The sequence below is a fragment of the Phyllopteryx taeniolatus genome, chromosome 6, assembly GCF_024500385.1.
Source record: "Phyllopteryx taeniolatus isolate TA_2022b chromosome 6, UOR_Ptae_1.2, whole genome shotgun sequence".
Classification (NCBI taxonomy): Eukaryota; Metazoa; Chordata; class Actinopteri; order Syngnathiformes; family Syngnathidae; genus Phyllopteryx; species Phyllopteryx taeniolatus.
In genome coordinates, this window is record NC_084507.1 from 5,690,664 (window position 1) to 5,713,383 (window position 22,720).

The following is a 22,720-nucleotide window of genomic DNA, read 5'->3' on the forward strand; positions in this document are numbered from 1 at the left end:
GCCATCCAAGACAAATCTTTTTCAGGGACGTCCCTGCTTGTTTCAGTATGACAATGCCAAGCCACATTCTGCACGCGTTACAACAGCCTGGCTTTGTAGTAAAAGAGTGTGAGTACTAGATTGGGCTGCCAGCAGTCCAGACCTGTTCCCAACTGTAAAGGTGTGGGGGATTATGAAGCATAAAATATGACAACAGAGACCCCAGACTGTTGAGCAACTTAAGTTGTACATCGATAAAGAATTCCATCAACACAGCAACAATTTGTGTTTGCTTATTGAGTGTCGTTTGAAGGAAAGGTGATGCAACACTGGTAAACATACCCGTCCCAACTTTTTTGGAACGTGTTGCAGGCATCAAATTCAAAATGGGGGAATACAAAAACAACAAAAAAAGTTTATCAGTTTGAACATTAGTTAAATTAAATTAAATATTAAATTAATAATAAGTTAGTCTTTGCAGTGTATTCAATTAAATATAGGTTGAAAATGATTTGCAAATCATTGTACTCTAATTTTATTTGTTTTACACAACATCCCAACTTCATTGGAAGTGGGGGTTTGGTATTTTATCAAATGACAATGAATTTACCATGTGAAACCCGCATCAACTTGACCACTCAGCAGGCATTTACTGTATTAGGTATATGGTGTTTTTGTTCATTTCTCTATCTAGCCCATGTGATTTTCAATACAATAATTAACAATCCTATGAGCTTCTAGAACAAAGTTACATGATAAGACAGGAGTACCTCATTGACTTGTAAATCCATGGATAGTTTCTGCCTATCTCATTTGAGGATGCAAGAGTTGCCAAATTCCAGCAGCTTCAATTACCAGCTTGCTTCTCAGTGGACTTTTAAAAGCTGTTCTCTTAATACAATGTATTTGTCTGGCTGAAACTGCCAAACCAACCAGAGTCACAAATTGTTTTTAACAGTACTTCCTTACATTTGCTTAAAATGCTTTCATTCTTTTCGCAGGACATTGGGCCATCCATTTCACGATTTTCATCATCATCAAGACAAAACTGTCAGGTGCTTAATAATGGTGAACAACCCCCTTTACCAATTTTCCTTTAATTTGGCTCGTTGGTGTGTTGTTTTTTCTGTCGTTGGCGCTTGCATTGGTTTGTGGACTGGAGTGGGCGCTGAAGACCGTTGGTGCGGGGTGCGGCCAGCCGTTTGCCTTGTTGGCTGTCTCGGTGTTGGCATGGACGTATTTCGTTTGTTTCGCTCGCCCGGTTGACTGGGGAATGGATTCGGTGGGGCTTTGATGGGGCTCCGTGCAGTGTGGGCTGGGCCTCGGGGGCTGCCCATCTTGAGGGGCCTCCTTTGCGCGGTATGGTTCTCACAGGTGTTTAGACATTAAAAAAGAATGGACAATGTTCCTCAATGTACAATTGCAAGGAATTTAGGGATTTCATCATCTCCGGTCCATATTATCATCAAAAGGTTCAGAGAATCTGGAGAAATCACTGCATGTAAGCGGCAAGGCCAAAAACCAACATTGAATGCCCGTGACCTTCGATCCCTCAGGCGGCACTGCATCCAAAAACCAACATCAATGTGGAAAGGATATCATCACATGGGCTCAGGAACACACAGAAAACCAATGTCAGTTTGGCGCTACATCCGTAAGTGCAACTTGAAACTCTACTATGCAAAGCAAAAGCCAACACCCAGCAACGCCGCTGGCTTCTTTGGGCCCGAGCTCATCTAAGATGGACTGATGCAAAGTGCAAAAGTCTTCTGTGGTCCGACGAGTCCACATTTCAAATTGTTTTTGGATATTGTGGACGTCGTGTCCTCCGGGCCAAAGAGGAAAAGAACCATTCGGACTGTTATAGGCGCAAAGTTCAAAAGCCAGCATCTGTGATGGTATGGGGCTGTGTTAGTGCCAATGGCATGGGTAACTTACACATCTGTGAAGGCACCATTGATGCTGAAAGTTACATACAGGTTTTGGAGAAACATATGTTGCCATCCAAGCAACGTCTTTTTCATGGATGCCCCTGCTTATTTCAGCAAGACAATGCCAAACCATATTCTGCACGTGTTATAACAGCGTGGCTTCGTGGTAAAAGAGTACGGGTACTCGACTGGCCTGCCTGCAGTCCAGACCTGTCTCCCATTGAAAATGTGTGGCGCATTATGAACCGTAAAATACGACAACGGATACCCCGGACTGTTGAACAGCTGAAGCTGTACATCAAGCAAGAATGGGAAAGAATTCCACCTACAAAGCTTCAACAATTAGTGTCCTCAGTTCCCAAACGTTTATTGAATGTTGTTAAAAGAAAAGGTGATGTAACACAGTGGTAAACATGACCCTGTCCCAGCTTTTTTGGAATGTGGTGCAGCCATAAAATTCAAAGTTAATGATTATTTGCTAAAAACAATAACGTTTATCAATTTGAACATTAAATATCTTGTCTTTGTATTCAATTAAATATAGGTCGAACATGATTTGCAAATCATTGTATTCTGTTTTTATGTTTAACACAACGTCCCAACTTCATTGGAATTGGGGTTGTAATACATGATATACTTAATTATGAATATACAAACATAAAACTGTATAGGATTTTATTTTATACACACACACAAAATTAGACTCACCAGTGAAACTAATTATCAAACCTTTTTTAAAACTTCCTCACAGATACTAAAACTTAAAATCTTTAACTGAAATTTTACACGCATAATAATTTGGAACATGCCATGATTCTTCAAATGCCATTTTTGAAATACTATATGGTATAAAATTTGAGATGTGCCCTAAAATGTTAGCTTCTCAAAGAAAACTTGCAATATCTTGCTAGTTTAGGATGTGTTAATCAGTGGTTATGTGTGCGAAGTACTTATACTCTCATAATAATAGGGTTCGTCTCTGTCCCTCAGTCTATTTCAACATTAAATTCCATCCATCCATCCATTTTCTGTATCGTTTATCCTCACTTGGGTCGCGGGCGTGCTGGAGCCTATCCCAGCTACCTTCAGCCAGAAGCGGGGTACACCCTGAACTGGACGCCAGCCAATCGCAGAACATTAAAATCGTATAGTAATAGTTAAAAAATAGTAATAAAATAGTAACAAAAACAGTAATAGTTGTCTTAATATAATACTATACATTGCTAAAATTTCAAAGTGTTGACGGTTAGGTGATAATAAACAGCAGAAACCGACAACTTTACAACTGACAAAAAGTCTGTCAAAAGGCTGCAATTCCAACATAGCAATTGCCCTGAATTAAATAGCTGGGTGCACGTGTTCAGGAGACAGAATCATCCAGGTGTATGCTGCGGTTTCACCTTTTTCACAAATTTAGCTTGTCATTTTATTTGTCTTTGACATCTACTTGTCTTTAGAGAACTGGGGAAACTAAGACATGGTATTATTTTAGATAAAGATGAAGCCATTAGAGAATATTTGGACACAAGTTGACCAGTTTGATGGATTTAAAAGGGGAAACTTCAACATGTAAACTGAGGAAAGTGAATATAAAATATAAAAACTTAAGACCCCATATTGGCAAGGCTTTCTTTTTCCTCCTTGGGTTGATTACATCCATATTGGTCTATATTGGAATAGTAGCACATGCCAAAGAACACTCTCTTAGTAAGAGCAGAAATAAGTTTGGTTGGTTGCATAAATGAGAAGTTATTATCCAAGTGCAAGATTTTGGAAACCTTTATTTACTTGGAAAACTTTAGGGAGCTATTTGTTAAAGTTTTCATTCAACTTTGTAATAGATGCTGCTGAGCCTAGGAGCTCCTTGCACTTTTGGTTAGAATTTTAAAACAAAGATGACTAGTTTTAAGATAAAAAAAAAAAAAAAACATTGCAAATCTGAAAAGCTGTTTAATAAACGTGCTTAAAGGCATTTAAATGAAGTAAAGTGTTGGATTTTTTATTATTTTAAATTTTGACACCAATATTTTCCTTTTTACGCAAAACAAATATCGGCTCCAATTATCAGTTATCGGCCTCCTTGACTACTAATAATCGGTATCGGCCCCGAGAAAACCATATCGGTCTATCACTAATGTTGACTGCATCATCCACAGACCTATTTGCTTGGTCGGCAATGAGATTAACGCACGAGGTAAATACAAAGTAACCTCAATGTAGTACTTGTGTAATCATGTTACTGGTCGAGGCACTGAAGAACCTGGAGACGTAAGTCTGCAAGGATGATAAGAGAAAAACTGTCTACAATGATGGTTGCCACTCCTGTTTATATGTTGTTTTTGTTGCACCAGAGTGTCATACTGTATTGTTTTTTTTGTTTGTTTGTTTTTTTGTTTTTAAACTGTGGTGAGTTTGTTCCCATAATGTGTACTGATGAAATTTCCTCCAGCCTCTACCCTTGTTCTGATAGAGGGCTCATGATTGTTGGGCAGGGCAGCAGCTCTTGGTGGCTTCCATGTTACTACTCATTGTGCTATAGGGATGTCATTAGATGCCAGAGTTGTTCCAAAGGCGGGCAAGCAAAATGTCATGTTTACTGCCATTCCCATACACGCCCAATGTAATGAGCAGCAAGAAGTTTCATCCTGCCACAGCTGCTCCATTCCACACTACCTCTATTATCAGTCTCTTTTTACATCAGTACACTTCCTGCTTCTGCTTTCCTAACCCAGTCGTTCCTCCATGATGCGGTTTGTCTCATCCTCGTGTTTTTCTACGCTTCTCCCTTCATCGATTTTTCAAACCATCCATTTAGCTTGCTTTCGTGAAGTCCATGATTCAGTTCCAGCACTCCCCACAATGCGGCCTCACCAAGGTTGGCAGTCAACGACCTGGCACACACTCAAAGGCTAAGGTCACTTTCCCATGGAATACATATCCAATCGCACACATAGGCAGATGAGAGCCTACCAACTGCAACATGGAATCAAACACTCACGCATACTCTTGTATGTGAAGTACACACCCTAAAGTGCAGACACAAAAGGCTTTTCAAGAGCTGTTTTTCCTGAATTTATTCATGACAATGAATTACAGAAGCTACTTTTTGTAGTATTTGGGATGTAATAATTTCCATGCTGCCTCAGTAAATGTAAAATATGAATTAAAATCGTCCACACATTCCTGAGTTCTAGACGTTTTTTGCCGAGAGGCCTGAAATCAGGTCATTCAAAATTCCCAAGCTTATCTACGTCACTAGCGAAGCTCTTCTCCACTTACCTCTCCTCTCCTGAGCCAGCGCTGTCAACATAAACACGTGTGCTTTCACAGGTGGGTCTTCTACACAGGTGCAACCAATCAGAGGAAAGGGGGCGGTTTTAGCCAAATATGGACGAAACGGCTACAAAACTGGGTCAAACAGAAGTAGGTATCAGAGGGGCCTTTTCTGGACACTCGTATGACAAAACCAAGGTGTTTTTTAAAATGAAATGTATATTTGTATACTAAGTCCATGTTAGAGAGTCACTTTATGGAGGGTTAAATAGCCAAAATATGGGACCTCTAAGATAATAAAAAACGTCCTTAGGCATTCATATATTGCTCCTGTTTTGCACAATTCCTCTATGGGATTTAAAATTACTGTAGTTTTCAAATGCACACTTTCCACTGACTTCAAAACTGTGGTCATGACACCGACAGAAAAAACACACGCACACACAGATTCCCAGGACAGGAAGTGTTTAAAGTGTAGCTCAGTGTCACCATGGAGAAGCAGTCTCATTCCCTCTGGCTTTGCTCCCGTCCACTGACCCTATAATCGACTGACCATGGAAGGGTCCGAACTCATGTGCCAAAATTTTATCTTTATGACATTTTCTTCTTAAAATTGATGCTCAGCAATTATCAAAAGGGGGGGAATGATTGGCCTGTTCAATTAACACAGAGGGAATGATGGTGGAAGGAAACACACTTGTGAAAAGTGTTAAACTCAATGTACTCACTCATGCTCATGACAGACAGCGAGGGAGAGTGAGAACTACAACAAAGGGGGAGGGGGGACCGCACAAAAGAAAAAGAGAGGAAAGAAAGTGAGGAACTGCTTCAACATTGGACAGAGGGCCAAGCCAGCCCCTGGAGGAGTAGAATGCCAGGAGACCTTTGACTGAAATAACAGCTAACATCGCATGAAAACTCATTAAAGCCAATTTAAGTCAATTACACCCTAACACACACTTACACACTACTTGTCTGTCCAACACCACCACCAAGGTAACCACAGCATTGAGCCATCTTTCAAGGTACTATATCTCACAGGATCCAGAAGGTATGAGCAGATAGAGGGGTCAATGGTGTAAATTTAAAGGGCTTCTTGCATGGGATATAACGTGTTTAGTAAAGAGGATCTCTTCTTCGCAGGTTATGTATATAATGAAATTAAATAAAGCTTCTGTAAAATAAACAGATTAATTCTTGAGGGCGGACAGAAACTATGATACACACACAATGTGAGTCAGTATGAAAAGCACTTTCTCAGTCGACAGTGGGCATTAAATTGACTTATCATAATGGAGAAGGTCACCAGGAATAATGGGAGATCCTGCAAGAGTGGAGCAATTCACAACAATAGTCAATAAATCAGTTATTTGCTTCAACAGAATGGAATCTGCTACAATAATTAACTCCAAGTGTCCCTGCAACAGATGTTTTAATAGAGTATATTCATTAGGGTTGGAACGAGTGTTTTGAGTACTTTGAGGACAAAAAATGACCAGGGAATTAGTAAAGGGACAATTTTCCTCAGTGTCGGACAATAGTCAAGCACTGTGAGACATATGGCCTCAAGTGGCTACATTTTGACCCAAGTAAGCGAAAAAAATTATTGCAAGTAGCAAAGTTTGTCAAAGAACTTATTAAGGTAATATTTCTGTTGTCAAATCCAAATCCAGAAAAAATTATTGCAAAGCACGTTGGGGTTCACCCCGGTGGACGAGAGGGTAGCCTCCCTCCGCCTTCGGGTGGGGGGACGGGTCCTGACTGTTGTTTGTGCCTATGCACCAAACAGCAGTTCAGAGTACCCACCCTTTTTGGAGTCCTTGGAGGGGGTGCTGGAGAGCGCTCCCGCTGGGGACTCCATTGTTCTGTTGGGGGACTTCAATGCTCACGTGGGCAATGACAGTGAGACCTGGAAGGGCGCGATTGGGAAGAACGGCCCCCCCGATCAGAACCCGAGCGGTGTTCTGTTATTGGACTTCTGTGCTCATCACGGATTGTCCATAACGAACACCATGTTCAAGCATAAGGGTGTCCACACGTGCACTTGGCACCAGGACACCCTAGGTCGCAGTTCGATGATCGACTTTGTGGTCGTGTCATCGGACTTGTCTTGGACACTCGGGTGAAGAGAGGGGCGGCGCTGTCAACTGATCACCACCTGGTGGTGAGTTGGCTCCGATGGTGGGGGAAGATGCCGTTCCGACGTGGCAGGCCCAAACGTATTGTGAGGGTCTGCTGGAAACGTCTGGCAGAATCCCCTGTCAGAAGGAGTTTCAACTCCCACCTCCGACAGAACTTTGCTCATGTTCTGGGGGAGGCGGGGGACATCGAGTCCGAGTGGACCATGGTCCGCGCCTCCATTGCTGAGGCGGCCGACCGGAGGTGTGGCCGTAAGGTGGTCGGTGCCTGTCGTGGCGGCAATCCCCGAACCCGTTGGTGGACACCAACGGTGAGGGATGCTGTCAAGCTGAAGAAGGAGTCCTATCGGGCCTTTTTGGCCTCTGGGACTCCTGAGGCAGCTGATGGGTACCGGCTGGCCAAGCGGAATGCAGCTCTGGTGGTCGCTGAAGCAAAAACCCGGGCATGGGAGGAGTTCGGTGAGGCCATGGAGAAAGACTTCCGGACGGCTTCGAGGAAATTCTGGTCCACCATCCTACGTCTCAGGAGAGGAAAGCAGTGCACCACCAACACTGTGTATAGTGGGGATGGGGCGCTGCTGACCTCGACTCGGGACGTTGTGAGTCGGTGGGGAGAATACTTCGAAGACCTCCTCAATTCCACCGACACGCCTTCCTATGGGGAAGCAGAGTGTGGGTTCTCTGAGGCGGGCTCTCCTATCTCTGGGTTTGAGGTCACCGAGGAAGTTAAAAAGCTCCTCGGTGGCAGGGCCCCGGGGGTGGATGAGATTCGCCCGGAGTTCCTAAAGGCTCTGGATGTTGTGGCGCTGTCCTGGTTGACACGCCTCTGCAACATCGCGTGGACATCGGGGACAGTGCCTCTGGATTGGCAGACTGGGGTGGTGGTCCCCCTTTTTAAGAAGGGGGACCGGAGGGTGTGTTCCAACTACAGGGGGATCACACTGCACAGCCTCCCTGGTAAGGTCTATTCAGGGGTGCTGGAGAGGAGGGTCCGTCAGGAAGTCGAATCTCAGATTCAGGAGGAGCAGTGTGGTTTTCGTCCTGGCCGTGGAACAGTGGACCAGCTCTACACCCTCGGCAGGGTCCTAGAGGGTGCATGGGAGTTCGCCCAACCAGTCTACATGTGTTTTGTGGACTTGGAGAAGGCGTTCGACCGTGTCCCTCTGGGAGTCCTGTGGAGAATGCTTCGGGAGTATGGGGTACCGAACGCCCTGATACGGGCTGTTCGGTCCCTGTACGACCGGAGTCAGAGTTTGGTCCGCATATCTGGCAGTAAGTCGGACTCGTTCCCGGTGAGGGTTGGACTCCGCCAAGGCTGCCCTTTGTCGTCGATTCTGTTCAGAACTTTTATGGACAGAATTTCTAGGCGCAGCCGAGGCGTAGAGGGGGTCCGGTTTGGTGGCCTCAGTATTGCATCTCTGCTTTTTGCAGATGATGTGGTTCTGTTGGCTTCATCAAGCCGTGACCTCCAACTCTCATTGGAGCAGTTCGCAGCCGAGTGTGAAGCGGCTGGGATGAGAATCAGCACCTCCAAATCTCAGACCATGGTTCTCAGTCGGAAAAGGGTGGCATGCCTTCTCCAGGTCGGGGATGAGATCCTGCCCCAAGTGGAGGAATTCAAGTATCCTGGGGTCTTGTTCACGAGTGAGGGAAGAATGGAACGGGAGATCAACAGGCGGATCGGTGCAGCGTCTGCAGTGATGCGGACTTTGTATCGGTCCGTTGTGGTAAAGAAAGAGCTAAGCCGAAAGGCGAAGCTCTCAATTTACCGGTCGATCTTCGTTCCTACCCTCACCTATGGTCATGAGCTGTGGGTCGTGACCGAAAGAACAAGATCCCGGATACAAGCGGCCGAAATGAGTTTCCTCCGCAGGGTGTCCGGGCTCTCCCTTAGAGATAGGGTGAGAAGCTCGGTCATCCGGGAGGATCTCAGAGTAGAGCCGCTGCTCCTCCGCATTGAGAGGAGCCAGATGAGGTGGCTGGGACATCTGATTTGGATGCCTCCCGGACGCCTCCCTGGCGAGGTGTTCCGGGCATGTCCCACCGGGAGGAGACCCCGGGGACGACCCAGGACACGCTGGAGAGACTACATCCTTCGGCTGGCCTGGGAACGCCTCGGGATCCCCCCGGAAAAGCTGGATGAAGTGGCTGGGAAGAGGGAAGTCTGGGCGTCCCTGCTGAAGCTACTGCCCCCGCGACCCGACCCGGATAAGCGGTAGAGAATGGATGGATGGATGGATTATTGCAAAGCAGACTCATTATCTTCAGTTCTGCATATTCGCTGGTATGTACACGGACTTTAAAATGAGTTACACTACGTTTATTCATATATTTGTGTCTAGAATGTGTTTAAAGAGTGTGTGAGGGTAATTTCAGGTGAAAATGAGGAAAATGTTTTTTTTTTTTTTTTTTAGATGAGGCAACGTTTTTGGAGATTTTCACATTCACAAGCTGGTATGGAAGGGTAACTCCCACGAAATTTTAAAGTGAAAATTTGCAATTATACATCACCTCATGGTTTAATGTATTGCAAGTTAATACTTGATAAGCTTGAGCCTGTTTGTATTGATAGAAATGGGTGGTGCATTGCATATATTGAAGACGTTGAAGCCTACACAAAGCAACAATTACATAAATGTTACAGCTGTAACGACAGTATTGAAACACGACACTAAGACCCCAACCATTGTCCTCTTTGAAAAAGCAGAACTGTGACACACCATTTCCAACTCACAGTTCGTGCCTTCATTCCAGATAGCTCACAGCGCTACCAAACTTAATATAAATATTATTAGTTATTATTTTCAGTTATAAAAAGCAGAAGCCTAGATTGAAGATTAATTTCTTAGCAAGCATTCTCCATTTGTGTGTCCATGTGACTACTTTTTCCAGTGACAGTCATTTGACCGGAGAAGGCAAATCTGTGGCTAGCCCTAATGTTAGTTAAACTACAGGAAGTGGAGCAGAGAAGAGGAAGAATCATGGCTAGTACGACTAATAACCCTGAAATTACGGTCCTTCAAAGCGAATTTAGATCAGCTGTATGGAAACATTTCGGCTACCCAGTTGAGAACAAAGATGGAAAATGCGTGGGCGGCATGAGCTCGACTATTTGCCGTACGTGCTTCAAAAAAAACATCCCCAAGTCACGAGCAACATCTTAATGCACGTTCAAAGCCTCCATCCCAAAATGAATTTATAAGTAGGGCAGGGAAGAAAACACAACCTGACATTTATTATATTAAGAAATTACATATAACTATAATAAATATATTATCAATAAGTAATAAAGTAAATGTAATATATTAATCATAATGTATACATTTATTTATAAATGTTTATGAAAATATGAGATTTATAAAAAAAAATTAAATAGTCTATCGACCTACGGGTCAGACCGATACGAATCAAATCTACTAACTTTGGTGTGTCGCTACAGCCTAAAGTTGAACGTCATACATTAGTGTTGCATCAAGTGCGGACCGATACCAGTACTGAACAGAGTTATTTTGACGTCAAAAATTGCACGGTACCAGTTTTTCAAAGGACCAAAACAAAAAAAATACACGATAGCACTCCTATTGTGTCTCAAAGGTAAGCTCACAAAAAGCTGATGCAGGGAGCCAATGACTACCTATCTGCCGAGAAATTATGTAGAGGGTCCTGTGTGTGTGTGTGTGTGTGTGTGTGTGTTCCTGCGAGCGTGCGTTCCTGCGAGTGTGAGCCAGTGGATCAAGCACATGGCAAACTGCCGAGCTTCCAGAGCTGCCACTTGTTCATGGAGAAAGATGCAAGCAGCATCATTTGGACATTCACTACTACTCGCTCTTAGAAGTGCTCATACAGTAGATACACTATATTGTCTAAAGTATTCGCTCACCTGCCTTGACTGACATACTAATGTAAGTGACATTGCATTCCTAATCCATAGGGTTCAATATGACGTTGGTCCACCCTTTGCTGCTAAAATAGCTTAAATTCTTCTGGGAAAGCTGTCCACAAGGTTTAGGAGTGCGTTTATGGGAATTTTTGACCATTCTTCTAAAGCGCGTTTGTGAGGTCACACACTGATGTTGGATGAGAAGGCCTGGCTCTCAGTCTCCGCTCTAATTCATCCCAATGGTGTTCTATCCGTTTGAGGTCAGGACTCTGTGCAAGCCAGTCAAGTTCATCCACACCAAAGTCTCTCATTCATGTCTTTATGGAACTGTTCCCACAAAGTTGGGAGCATGGAATTGTCCATAAATACTGGCTCCTTACTTCCAGTGAATGGAACTCTAAAAGATTCAGCATACAGAGAGCTTATGGACAATTCATTGGTCCCAACTTTGTGGGAACAGTTTGGGAATGGCCCCTTCCTGTTCCACATCACATATACATACACGGACGGACGGACAGACAGACACACACAGACAGGGCAGCACGGTGCATGACTGGTTAGCACATGTGCATGACTGGTTAGCACATGTGCCTCACAGTTCTGAGGACCCGGGTTCAAATCCGGCCTCGCCTCTGTGGAGTTTGCATCTCCCAGTGCATGCGTGGGTTTTCTCGGGCCACTCCGGTTTCCTCCCACATCCCAAATACATGCATGGTAGGTTAAGTGAAGACTCTAAATTGCCCGAATGTGTGAATGTTGTTAAACATTTGACGACTTTGTCCTGTACTAGGAGTTCTAGGCCACGAAAAAAACCTACAAAACTATTTTGTCCTGTACAGTAATATGGGTGTTATATCGGTTATATCGGAAGACTCACCCGCCCCTATTAGTCCGTTCGATCGAGGTTCCACTGTGCATATATGGCCACCTTTGCTCATTCCCTACAAGCAGGTTGTTCCACTAAAAAACGAATACAGTACCTGTAAAGTTGATTTGGACACATTTCCCATTAATGGCTTTGGGTAGTTTATGACAGCAACAGAAAAGTGATATTGAGGAAAGAAAGGCAGCCCTGGCCCAATGATTAAGATCATCGCCTGCCACCGTGGGGGACCTAGGTTCAAGACCCCGACTGGACTATCCGCCAACATCCCCCAGACTTACGGCTGTGGTGTCCTTGAGCAAGACACTGATACCCCGAAATGCTCCCCGGGCGCTTCAGCTGCCGCCTGCTCCAGTGTGTTCCACTAACGTGTATGTGTTCACTGTGATGGGTTAAAGGCAGAGAACAAATTTTGTGTGCATGCATGCATGTTCATGACAATAAAAGATGATTCTTCTTCTTCTTAAAAGCAAATTCAATATAAGATTATAAACCAAAGATTAATCCATTGCTCACCTACAATATGTGCTCTCTCTCTTTTGAAGGTTATATAACTGATTTAATAATGTGTAACTTACCGAGGATCTGGAGAATCATTTTGCTACAGAAAATCTGATGGTATGTGCATTGGATGGTGTGCTTATGATTTCAGACCTTGCCTTTTTCAGCCAATCCTGCTTTGAGTCAAACAAGCTGACCCCAATGATCTCAACTGGCCCACAGCTCAAGCCAATGATTTGTACTCTTCAGTAGAAAAGAACTAAGATATGGTCCAGTGAAGCAGAAGCCCTTCTATACTTTAAACCAGGGGCTTATTTTAAGACATCAAGATGGAATTTCCATCACATCAGTATCATCAGGATTTCTCTCTGTCCAAAACAGGTTAAACAACGCCTAGTACCTTTACCAGAAGAATGAGCTGGTAAGATTCTTCACTATAAATGGCTTACTCAGAAAATGTACATATTACCCACCATTTATAGGAATTGAGAATGTTTTTGAAAGGCCGAGGGCCTAGTAGATAAAAAAAGAGTATGCAATTACATCTGTAATGCATTATATATTTATTGACTACTAATAAATCAGTTAAACATTGTGGCCTGGTTCATGCCGATGATGCCATATTTATACCAACACCATGGCATAAACCCTCAACCTGAATGCATTTTTCTCAGATGAAAAAAATACATGTACCCACCCTCACATGCATGACTGGTTTTATCCATCCCTGTCTTTCCACAAATGTTTGCTTACTTTCACTCCACAGAGTACTCTTGGTTTCATCCAAAGTGCGCAACGCTGTAATTACAGACAGAGACAACAATACAAATGGAACGAGTGGGTTCCAAACCTTTGGTCACTTTTTTCCTGTGCCATTGTCTTATTTACTAACAGCAGGCCAAACATATCACAATTGTTGCGGTAAGCCAACAAGCACATGCTAGCTGACGCCCCTCAAATAAAATGGAAAAGCAGGAATGATGGCTGAGAGCCGGTGCTAATTGGTAACAGGCTGCCTAAACTATCCCTGATTCAGCTCCAAATTAAAGCACAGTCAGTTCACTGCTGTGCTGAGTGTCAATTCTGGCTGATGCATCTCAATGAGAAAATTAAGTATAGCTGAGCTTTACATAGTATTACACAAAAGGACCTTTTCATTCCACCGTCTATTTTGTACCGCCTGTAAAATTCCAAATTCAATGTATCCAATGTATCCACATAGTCTCGTGTATTTTCCTTCGATAAGACCTTCAGAGCAACTTTAAATGGGGGGTGGGTGGACAATAAAAACGAGACCAGGTAAATTGTTTTGTGTTCAATTACAAACAAATTACAAACGCTGCATGACTGTTTCTCATCATCATTTCTTCACTCACAGTGGCCACGGCAGCTCCATTTCAGCCCACTGTGGACAAAATGGAATGCTCGAGAGACAACTCTGGGGTACGGCATGGGCACACGTGACAGGCCGTGATTGCCATGGATGCCAACAAGATCATGACAGTCAAGTCGGCCATAGTAAAACGGAGTGCTTGCAACTAAACCTGACAGTATGTGATAAGGTGTAATTTACCTACAAACAACAGGTGTGGTGGCATACCTGTTTATAAGGCTTAATGTTGAATGTGTGTGTGTGTGAGAGAGAGAGAGAGAGAGAGAGAGAGAGAGAGCGTGAGCGAGAGAGAGTGTGAGAGAGAGAGAGAGAGAAAGCTAGAGAGAGAGAGAGACATGTACACTGTGCAGTGTGAATATAAGTATAAGCTGTTTTGCATGTTTTGGTACAAGGGCTGGATTAGTGTATTGTTTATTGACATAAAAGTAATATCAAACATTTATTGAGCGACAATATATCCTACATGTGAGCCCCCATGCCGGGGGCTGCTGGGAAAATAGTATAAACGTAGCCTAGCTGTGTTTGATGTGATAATGGCTATAACTAACTTTTTTTTTATTATTATTATTTTTTTTTTAAAGATAAAACTGTTGTGCCATGTTCAGGCTACAAGTTTGTCCATTTGCAACAGAAGTTACTTCAACAGATCACCAGGTGATATCTACACCTGCCATCCCACCTTTTACAGCAACAACATTGTTTTATTAAAAATGCTTGCATGAGTAGCCTCTAAACAACTGAAATAAATTTTAGTTCAGTTTATTTTTTCCATGACTACAACAAAACAATAAATGTTGGGGAATCACACACTGACAAGATTTTCTGTTGTTAATTGAGCTCTCCTTTGATATTTAATATATTTAGAATTTGTTATTTTTTTATTTTTTTAAATCAAAACTGATTTGGTTAGATTTGCTCTAAATATTTGTGGCCTTCTAATCTTCAACTATAAGGTTTATTACGCAACCATCTTTTTAGTATGGTGCTCTTTTTTAAAAATGATTAAAATGTTTGGATATCTTTGGGTGATTTTGTTCCATTTCAAAGTTAGAATGTAAAAAACGGTAATGTTTCCTCACTCATCCAAGACTGATACAGGTCTTCATAAAACTCTGGCTTTTATGATCATTTAGCCCATATAATTATGGTTGCTGGAAAAAACAGCAATGTATAATGTGACATTAAGCAAAAAACTACTCTCCTCTGCACTCCATGTTTGTACTTCATGATTTGTCTTGATGTAATAAGGCCTGTACATGACCCAATAACCTCCTAAAATGGTAATTACCTGTACCATATTCAAAGCGGTCTACACTTCAATCAAATCCTGGGTGCATTAAGTAAAAATCATTAAAAAAAAAAAAAAAAAAAAAACTCAGATTGTCCAGATACATCTGAACCTCTATTTAACTTTATAGCAACTAATTTCAACATCAATGAACGGATGAAACTACATACGTGGGTAGCACCAACGTGAAAATCACATTTTCCATAGAATTTCAAATAAATTATTATTATTGCCATGACCATGAATTATTGTCAAAAACATAACTAGCCTCTTTCACACTGGCCATTTAAAGGTCCTGATTTTGGCTATTTAGACCGTCATAGAGTGACTCTCTAACATGGACTTAGTATAAAAGTGTCAATTTAATTTAAAAAAACACCTTGGTTTTGTCATGCGAGTATCCAGAAAAGGCCCCGCTGACAGCTACTTCTGTTCGACCCAGTTTTGTATCCGCTTTTTCCATGCTGCAAACACATCATCAGCCTGTGAAATATTTAATCGCTAGTCCTTTACTTAAAATATGATCTCATCATTGTATAATTTCATTTACTCAATTTGTTTGCTGAGTTGTTTATTAGAAGAGTTTAAAATTTGCTTAAAACCTTGTTTGTGTAAATGCTAAAATTAGTTGGTATGTAAAATATAGCAAATTTGTCTGTAATAAAATTCAATTACAATTTTTAACTTATGGATGGAATTTTGTTAACTTAAGTGTTCAATCATACAAAATAAAAGACCAAAAATGTATTCATTTATGCATTTTTATTGAGGAACAAAAGGTTTTGAAGTGTCTTTGCTCCAAGGCGATTTCTCCTCTTAAGGCCTCTTTATACTCACCGACAACGCCCACTTTGCATCACGTGACCGACGCATTGGCGCGGCCCGTCTGCGTCACTTGACGCGTGCACGGCAAAAACTGGTGCTGTGCGTACAATGCCGCAAAGATCATCTCTCGTGATTGGTCCGTTTTAGTCACATGCCGTGATGAAGTACTCAGCGTGCCTCTTGGTTCTACATACCATCTACGCCGCCGCCTTCTTGATCGATTTTGCAGCATAATTAAACGCATCATCAGGTCATTTAGGTCTATTTGTTCTAGCAGACACTGTTCCACGGTCGTCATTGTTGTTGCTTTGTTCCTTGTTACGGAAAGTAAAAACGGCTATCGGAAATGGCCAAAAAATGTAGAGGAAACTCCACCCTGTGGCGTCCTAGCCAATATCAGCCGTAGCGACACCCCCGACTTGGAGGAGAATTGCAGTACATTTTCAAAACTGCGCACGTGGGTTGCGCTCGAGTATAAAAGCAAACTGCGCACGGGATAGACGCAGTGACGTCAGCACGGTCCTGTATCGGTCACATGATTTGCTTGACACAGTGCTGACGCACCAGTGTTGTTCGTCCCATCACTAGTTTGAACCCCTTCCAGTGAGCAAGCCAATGATAGGAGTAAAGGTAAGGAATTGATTTTTTTTTCATGACTGTTTTTAATTTGATTATTTTATATTTAGGGTTTTTTAAGTGTATTTCTGACGCAACTATGGCAGTGTTTTAAGTAGAGCGCCGTTGTAAAGCGGACCCACTGTATTCACGAGTAAGCCGACACGCTGTGCCTTTGCTTAGATTAGATAATTGCTTGATTAACGCCTCTCATTGAGTTCCGCCTGCAGCGAATTATCGACGTTTCAGTTCAATAATGGAAAAATTTAACTCTAGGTATACCAACTTATCTCAACACTGTTGCTATAAAATCACAGGAAACAATTGGAGACAGTGTGTGTGTGCGTGCCTGTGCATCAGGCACATAAACCCACCATTCCATTTTATGACAGGCAGTAGTTTAAAAATAAAGCTGTTACTAGAGAATCCCTTCTTTAAACAGTCTCAAAGTGACAACCATTACTGCCTGTGCCTTCACTTCCAACTCACACCCTATTAAATTACTTGCCTGCTAATGAAATTCCATCCTGGGCCTTTTGTGGTGGCATTAACAGTTGCTTGACAGCAGGAGCTGCATTGTATATAGTTGAGGACCCCGAAAATTGGACAGATTTCAATATGCAAAATGAAAACGTACTTTATGTTGTGACTCAGTTATTTACACGGGAAGCATGTGGCATTAGTATGGACAACGAACTAAAATGTGATACCCCGGGAAAGAATGGCTACACGGTGTGCTGTGTCTTCTGTGATTTTTAGAATTTAGACTTGTATCCAGTAAGTGAAAACCAAAGCTAATTGGATTAAGATGACTAATTTTAAGATTTGTCTTAAGAAGGTACTGAGTTTCCTTTATTTCCTAAAAGATTTAGGTCACTATCCATCTGTGCTGAGCAGCATTATTTTTAAGATTTGTTGCATGTCTTACCATAGGGAGGGAGCGTTTCTGTGCCCATCCCTGATCTACCCTATGGAACGCTACAATTTACTTAGAAATGTTAATGCATTTGAGTGGTTGACTGTATTGCAATACAGTTGCAACAATGTTTTTAAACAAAGGTTTAAATGTTAGACAATTATTAAAGTTTCAGGCATATTGGTACCCTGTAATTTTAACAAAGGTTATTAACCAAGGTTATTCCCTATTCTTTGAGGAATACAGAAATAAAAAGTGAAAAGGTCACGCAAACTGATATATAATTGTTCAAATAACTGAAAATGATAACCAGAATAAAATGGCTATAACTGCTAAAGAGCTAGTACAATACTTTAAAGTTGAAGTCTTAAATTGTTTTTCCCATCTTTAGTCTCAGTGAGTAAGTAAATTTAAATTAATTATGCCACTGTACAAATACATGTCATTGTATTAAATACATTTTTGCTCAAACTGAGCACTTGTTTGCACGGTACCTTGCAAACAGTTTCAACATCCCATGGTAGGATAGTGCGCAGGTCAATGACCTCACAGGAAACACCAAGTTTCTCCTGGGCCATTTGGGCCACTTCCTTCATTACGTGTACCTATGAAAAGAAGAAGAAAAAAAAAAACATGATCATGATAATACGTTTTTTGTGTTTCAATCAATTTTTTTGATTATTTGCTGTGATTATATCAACAGAGTCCAGGTACATTGCAAGTTGATCGCACTTAAATTTGATTTTATATTATTGTCTGTGGTAAAGACGAGCATAAGAAAATACTTTATCTGTTCTTTTGGATCTCAAATTCCACTTCTATAGTTTCCTTTCTCACTTAGAAGGCCAGGCAGATGAGGAGTAGTGAAATAGGAAGCAAAGAAATGAATTTCAGAAGGGGAGGCCATTGTTTCAACTACTTTACTGGAACATCACTTTTGGCAAGTACACACTTCAAGAATAATACTGGCTCTGATAGAGACGCTTTCTCTCAGTGTCCCCTGAACCTCCTCCCAAGATGTAGGTGCATTTGGGCCTAGATAAGCCAGATAAAGTAGTTGGGAACAATCAAACACAATCTGACTCCTGGCGAGTTACAGGCTCTGTGATACCAAGCCATATAAATCAAAGCTCACTGTTGAAAAGACCATCAACAATGGAAAGTGTGCTGCAGACATGTGCTGTTAATCGGCGGAGAGCTAAGCACAGCCTTGGTGCTGAGATGTCTGTGCAGATATTGTCTAAGCATGCCAGCTGAGAGACCCTGCAGTGACACAGGAGGCGAGTAATGGACTTAAAATTAATCCACTGGCTTTGACCGATATATATTGTTCATGCCCCCCCCCCCCATGCTAGTGTCCAGGGTTCCAAAGATAGACAGTAACTAAACTATTCAGCACACCCATTGAGATGTTGTCAATGATGTGCAGGATCACCTACCTGCGTCCCCCAGGCAATCAAAGTGACATCACTTCCTTCCTCTACAACCTCAGCCTGGGAGAGTGTAATAGTGTAGTGTTCTGTGGGAACCTGCTCCACTGCAAACACACAGACAAACAGATGAATTCCTTACCTGCAAAGATATCCAGTTAGTTAGTTGGTCATCTTCAATCTTAACACCCTGCATTAGACCATCAACAAGAGGGATCTATTTTTGATTACTAGCACGACCTCAATCAACATTGTGTTTCAACCATGCTATTGGACAAAATAGGAGGCATGTCAGAAAGGTTTCAAAGAAAATATCTATTTATCCAAATTACAAACTACGAGTTTTCCCCTACATTGTGGGCCAGACGACCAAGCAGCACATCTACAAAGAGATCCTGCGACATTTGCTTCTTTCATTATGGGAGAAGAGGGAAGATTTGTGGCAGGAAAACTCGTGGCTGCTTCACCATGACTCGGGTTGGGCAGCGAGAATCGAGAACCGATTGGAACCGGGACTAACATTCCAGTTCTCCAGGAATCGTTCAAATTTATGCATTTCGGTTCCCAGTTTCAATGCCTCCAAACACGCACGAAGACAGGCTTGTGCCCAATGGCGGCGGCGAACAAAAGTATCTCTCGAGTTTGTTAAAATTAATAACCAGTCGCCTCAGTGCAACACTTGGAATAAGATTGTACTATGCAAAGGAGCCTTTCACGATGTGTCGAAGTCTGACATGCTCCCTCAGCCGACACAGTGCAGAGCTTCAGTGAAGTCTACTCTCAGTCAGTTGGGTGAGTGAAACAATAAAATACGTCTTTGCCAACATTGAGATTGCACTGATGGTTTTTAGTGTTTATTTTAGTCTTCAAAACAACATAAGAGCCGATGACAGAAAAAAAAAGCTCACCGTAGCAACTTTACATCACAATGAATTGGGAGAAATTCACAAACGTCTCACAGTATCACAAACACTAACCTTGTGCCTCATTGGTGGGTATGGAAAGGAATCAACGTTTTATAGCATTCGGTTCGATTCATTAAAAAAAAAACAACTAATAATTCTCCAGTGTCGTGTGAAGTTACTTTTCGTGCCAAAATGCTGAGTTCCGGTGCGTACCCTTCAAAATAAAAAGCTACAAGCTTAAAACAGGAACTCAAGTTAAAACTTGCACATATAAACCATTTTAAATGATAAAACAGTCCCAAATAATGATTTTAACAATACTATATTTAACTTTTCGCTGAAACATTAATTAATGAATATTAAGTCAATTGGGTTAGTTCCACACACATTGCCTTTTAGTTCACAGGTCTGATATTGGTTATAAAGAACACGAGTCAAGTGTTCATTTTAGTCTATGCTGTGGGCTGCTAAGAAAATGGATGTTTATAATGTGGACACCCTTTATTTAGACGATGCAAACCTTCTTGACCCAGCCCCCTAAAAGAATCAGAATGAGGAACCGGAATTGGGACCGGAATCGCTCAAATTCAAATGATGCCCAACCCTAACCATGACAAAGCGCTTGCTCAAAATGCCCTGAGCATCTGACATTTGCTAACTGAGAAGATCACCGTGCTGGAGCAAGCCCCCCTACTCACCGGACCTGGCTTTTGTGTAATTTTTTTCCCCCTCTTTCCCAAGCTCAGGGAGGTCATATCAAGGGGACCCTACTGGAAGACTGAGACAAAATCAAGATGGCCGTGACAACGAAGCTACAAAGGATCCAGAAAGGATATTGATGGGGTGGCAGAGAAAGCTGGGAGAGTGCTTAGACTCTAGGGTGATTACTTCGACGGGGAAAACATAAAATATATTAGTATTTGTGAGAACAATCCTGGACTTTTCTGACACACCTCATATTAATATAGCAAAGTAATATTATAAAAATTATATTATATACATATAGTATTTATTATATTATCAGTCCATCCACTCATCCAGCCATTTAATAAACTAATCCTATTCATATTTTTTCAGGGTCACCAAATGTCAAACCTTTACTGTGCCACCTTTCAGCAACCGATAGTTGGGGGGTACTGATTGGAGGAGTATGACGCAGTTAAACGCCCTTCTGTCCAATAAAAGGGTTTACAGAGAATTGTGAACTAAATGTTAAGGAACGGAAAATAACCATTCCAAACGCAGTCCAACTGCTATAATGTCAAACTATGTACGAAGCTGTTGATGCTACCACCATCCCCACCTCTACACAAGGCTGATAAGAATTTTTCTTTACATAAACTAAAGGCGGCACGGTGGACGACTGGTTAGAGTGTCAGCCTCACAGTTCTGAGGACCGGGGTTCAATCCCTGGCCCCGCCTGTGTGGAGTTTGCATGTTCTCCCCGTGCCTGCGTGGGTTTTCTCCGGGCACTCCGGTTTCCTCCCACATCCCAAAAACATGCATGAATTGGAGACTCTAAATTGCCCGTAGGTGTGAATGTGAGTGTGAATGGTTGGTTGTTTGTATGTATGTGCCCTGCGATTGGCTGGAAACCATTTCAGGGTGTACCCTGCCTCCTGCCCGATGATAGCTGGGATAGGCTCCAGCACGCCCGCGACCCTAGTGAGGTGAACCGGCTCAGAAAATGGATGGATGGATAATCTAAACTGAACAGTATAGCTTGCTGTAAATCCATGGGTAATTCATCTAATATACAGTACTTGTTTTTGCGGAGAAGCCAGCGTAACCAGAGAAAACCCATACATCCATGCAGCGAACATTAAAATTTAATAGAAAGGCCCAAGGCCAGGATCCAGAAAAGGATTCCAAACCTTCCTGCTGTGAGCCAGCAGTTTTAACCAGAGTGCAATTCTTCACTATATTCACGCAGTGTATTAGTTTTAGTTGTTAAGAAAATCAATAACATGCAGACTCAACACTTATGAGGGTTGATGCAGAACACATTATGAACCCTGTGGTTATCAAGATACTAAGATTTCAAAACGACTAACTTTAATAGAAGAGTAGAACAACTAATGGAATGACAAACCCATCGAACACACATTCCTTCAACAGTACATTTAGTCTGGCCTGGCCAATTTCAAAGGCTTCCACATGCTTTTTCCAGAATGCCATCATCTAGAAGAGACAGCATGTGCTTTTATCAGCACAACATAAAGTGTGAATAATAATGTTTGCCAACTACACACTGATTAACGTTGCCGAAAAACTGTGTTTTGTTGTTGTCCAAAAGGAGGAGGACTCATACTCATGTTTTAAACCAGACATGTCAATCTCCCGGCCCGCGCAGCTATTTCATCCGGCCCGTGGGATTAATTTGAAGTCAGCATGACATTGGCCCGCACAACGGCATCAGCTAAACGTTCAAGTGATTACATGAACAGCGTCTTCTTATCTGTATGAGCTGTACAGTACTCCCTAGGCAAGTGACGATATCAGATTTTGACGGTACGATAACCTTGAGCAAAAACACTGCGGTATCACGGTATTTAAATTCCAGCTCAGCTCTAAAATCTATTGTTTAAAAAAAACAATTTGGCTGAATAAAAACAACTTGTTTTCCCCATTGAACACAAGCCATTTTATTTTTTAAAACACAATATAGAATAATTGGCACATTAAAAAACATGCTCTATGGTAAGTTTAAATAAATAAATATTTACACTTCGTAAATCACAATGTTCCATCAGTGGTGAGCTA

General features: G+C 42.1%; 1 protein-coding gene across 9 annotated transcripts in view; it reads right to left on the bottom strand.

Moving 5' to 3' along the window:
• Positions 1-22,720, bottom strand: part of bckdhb (branched chain keto acid dehydrogenase E1 subunit beta) — an 84,178-nt gene that overhangs the window by 36,337 nt on the left and 25,121 nt on the right. For all 9 annotated transcript variants that reach the window (XR_009788846.1, XR_009788847.1, XR_009788845.1 and 6 more), the window contains exons 7-8: positions 19,062-19,159; positions 18,117-18,227 (exon numbers count right to left, since the gene is read on the bottom strand). Coding sequence is in view for 6 of the 9 variants with exons in the window: in XM_061775690.1 (XP_061631674.1) it covers positions 18,117-18,227; positions 19,062-19,159 (209 nt within the window). In the remaining 3 variants the exon portion in view is untranslated. The remainder of the gene's footprint in view (positions 1-18,116; positions 18,228-19,061; positions 19,160-22,720) is intronic.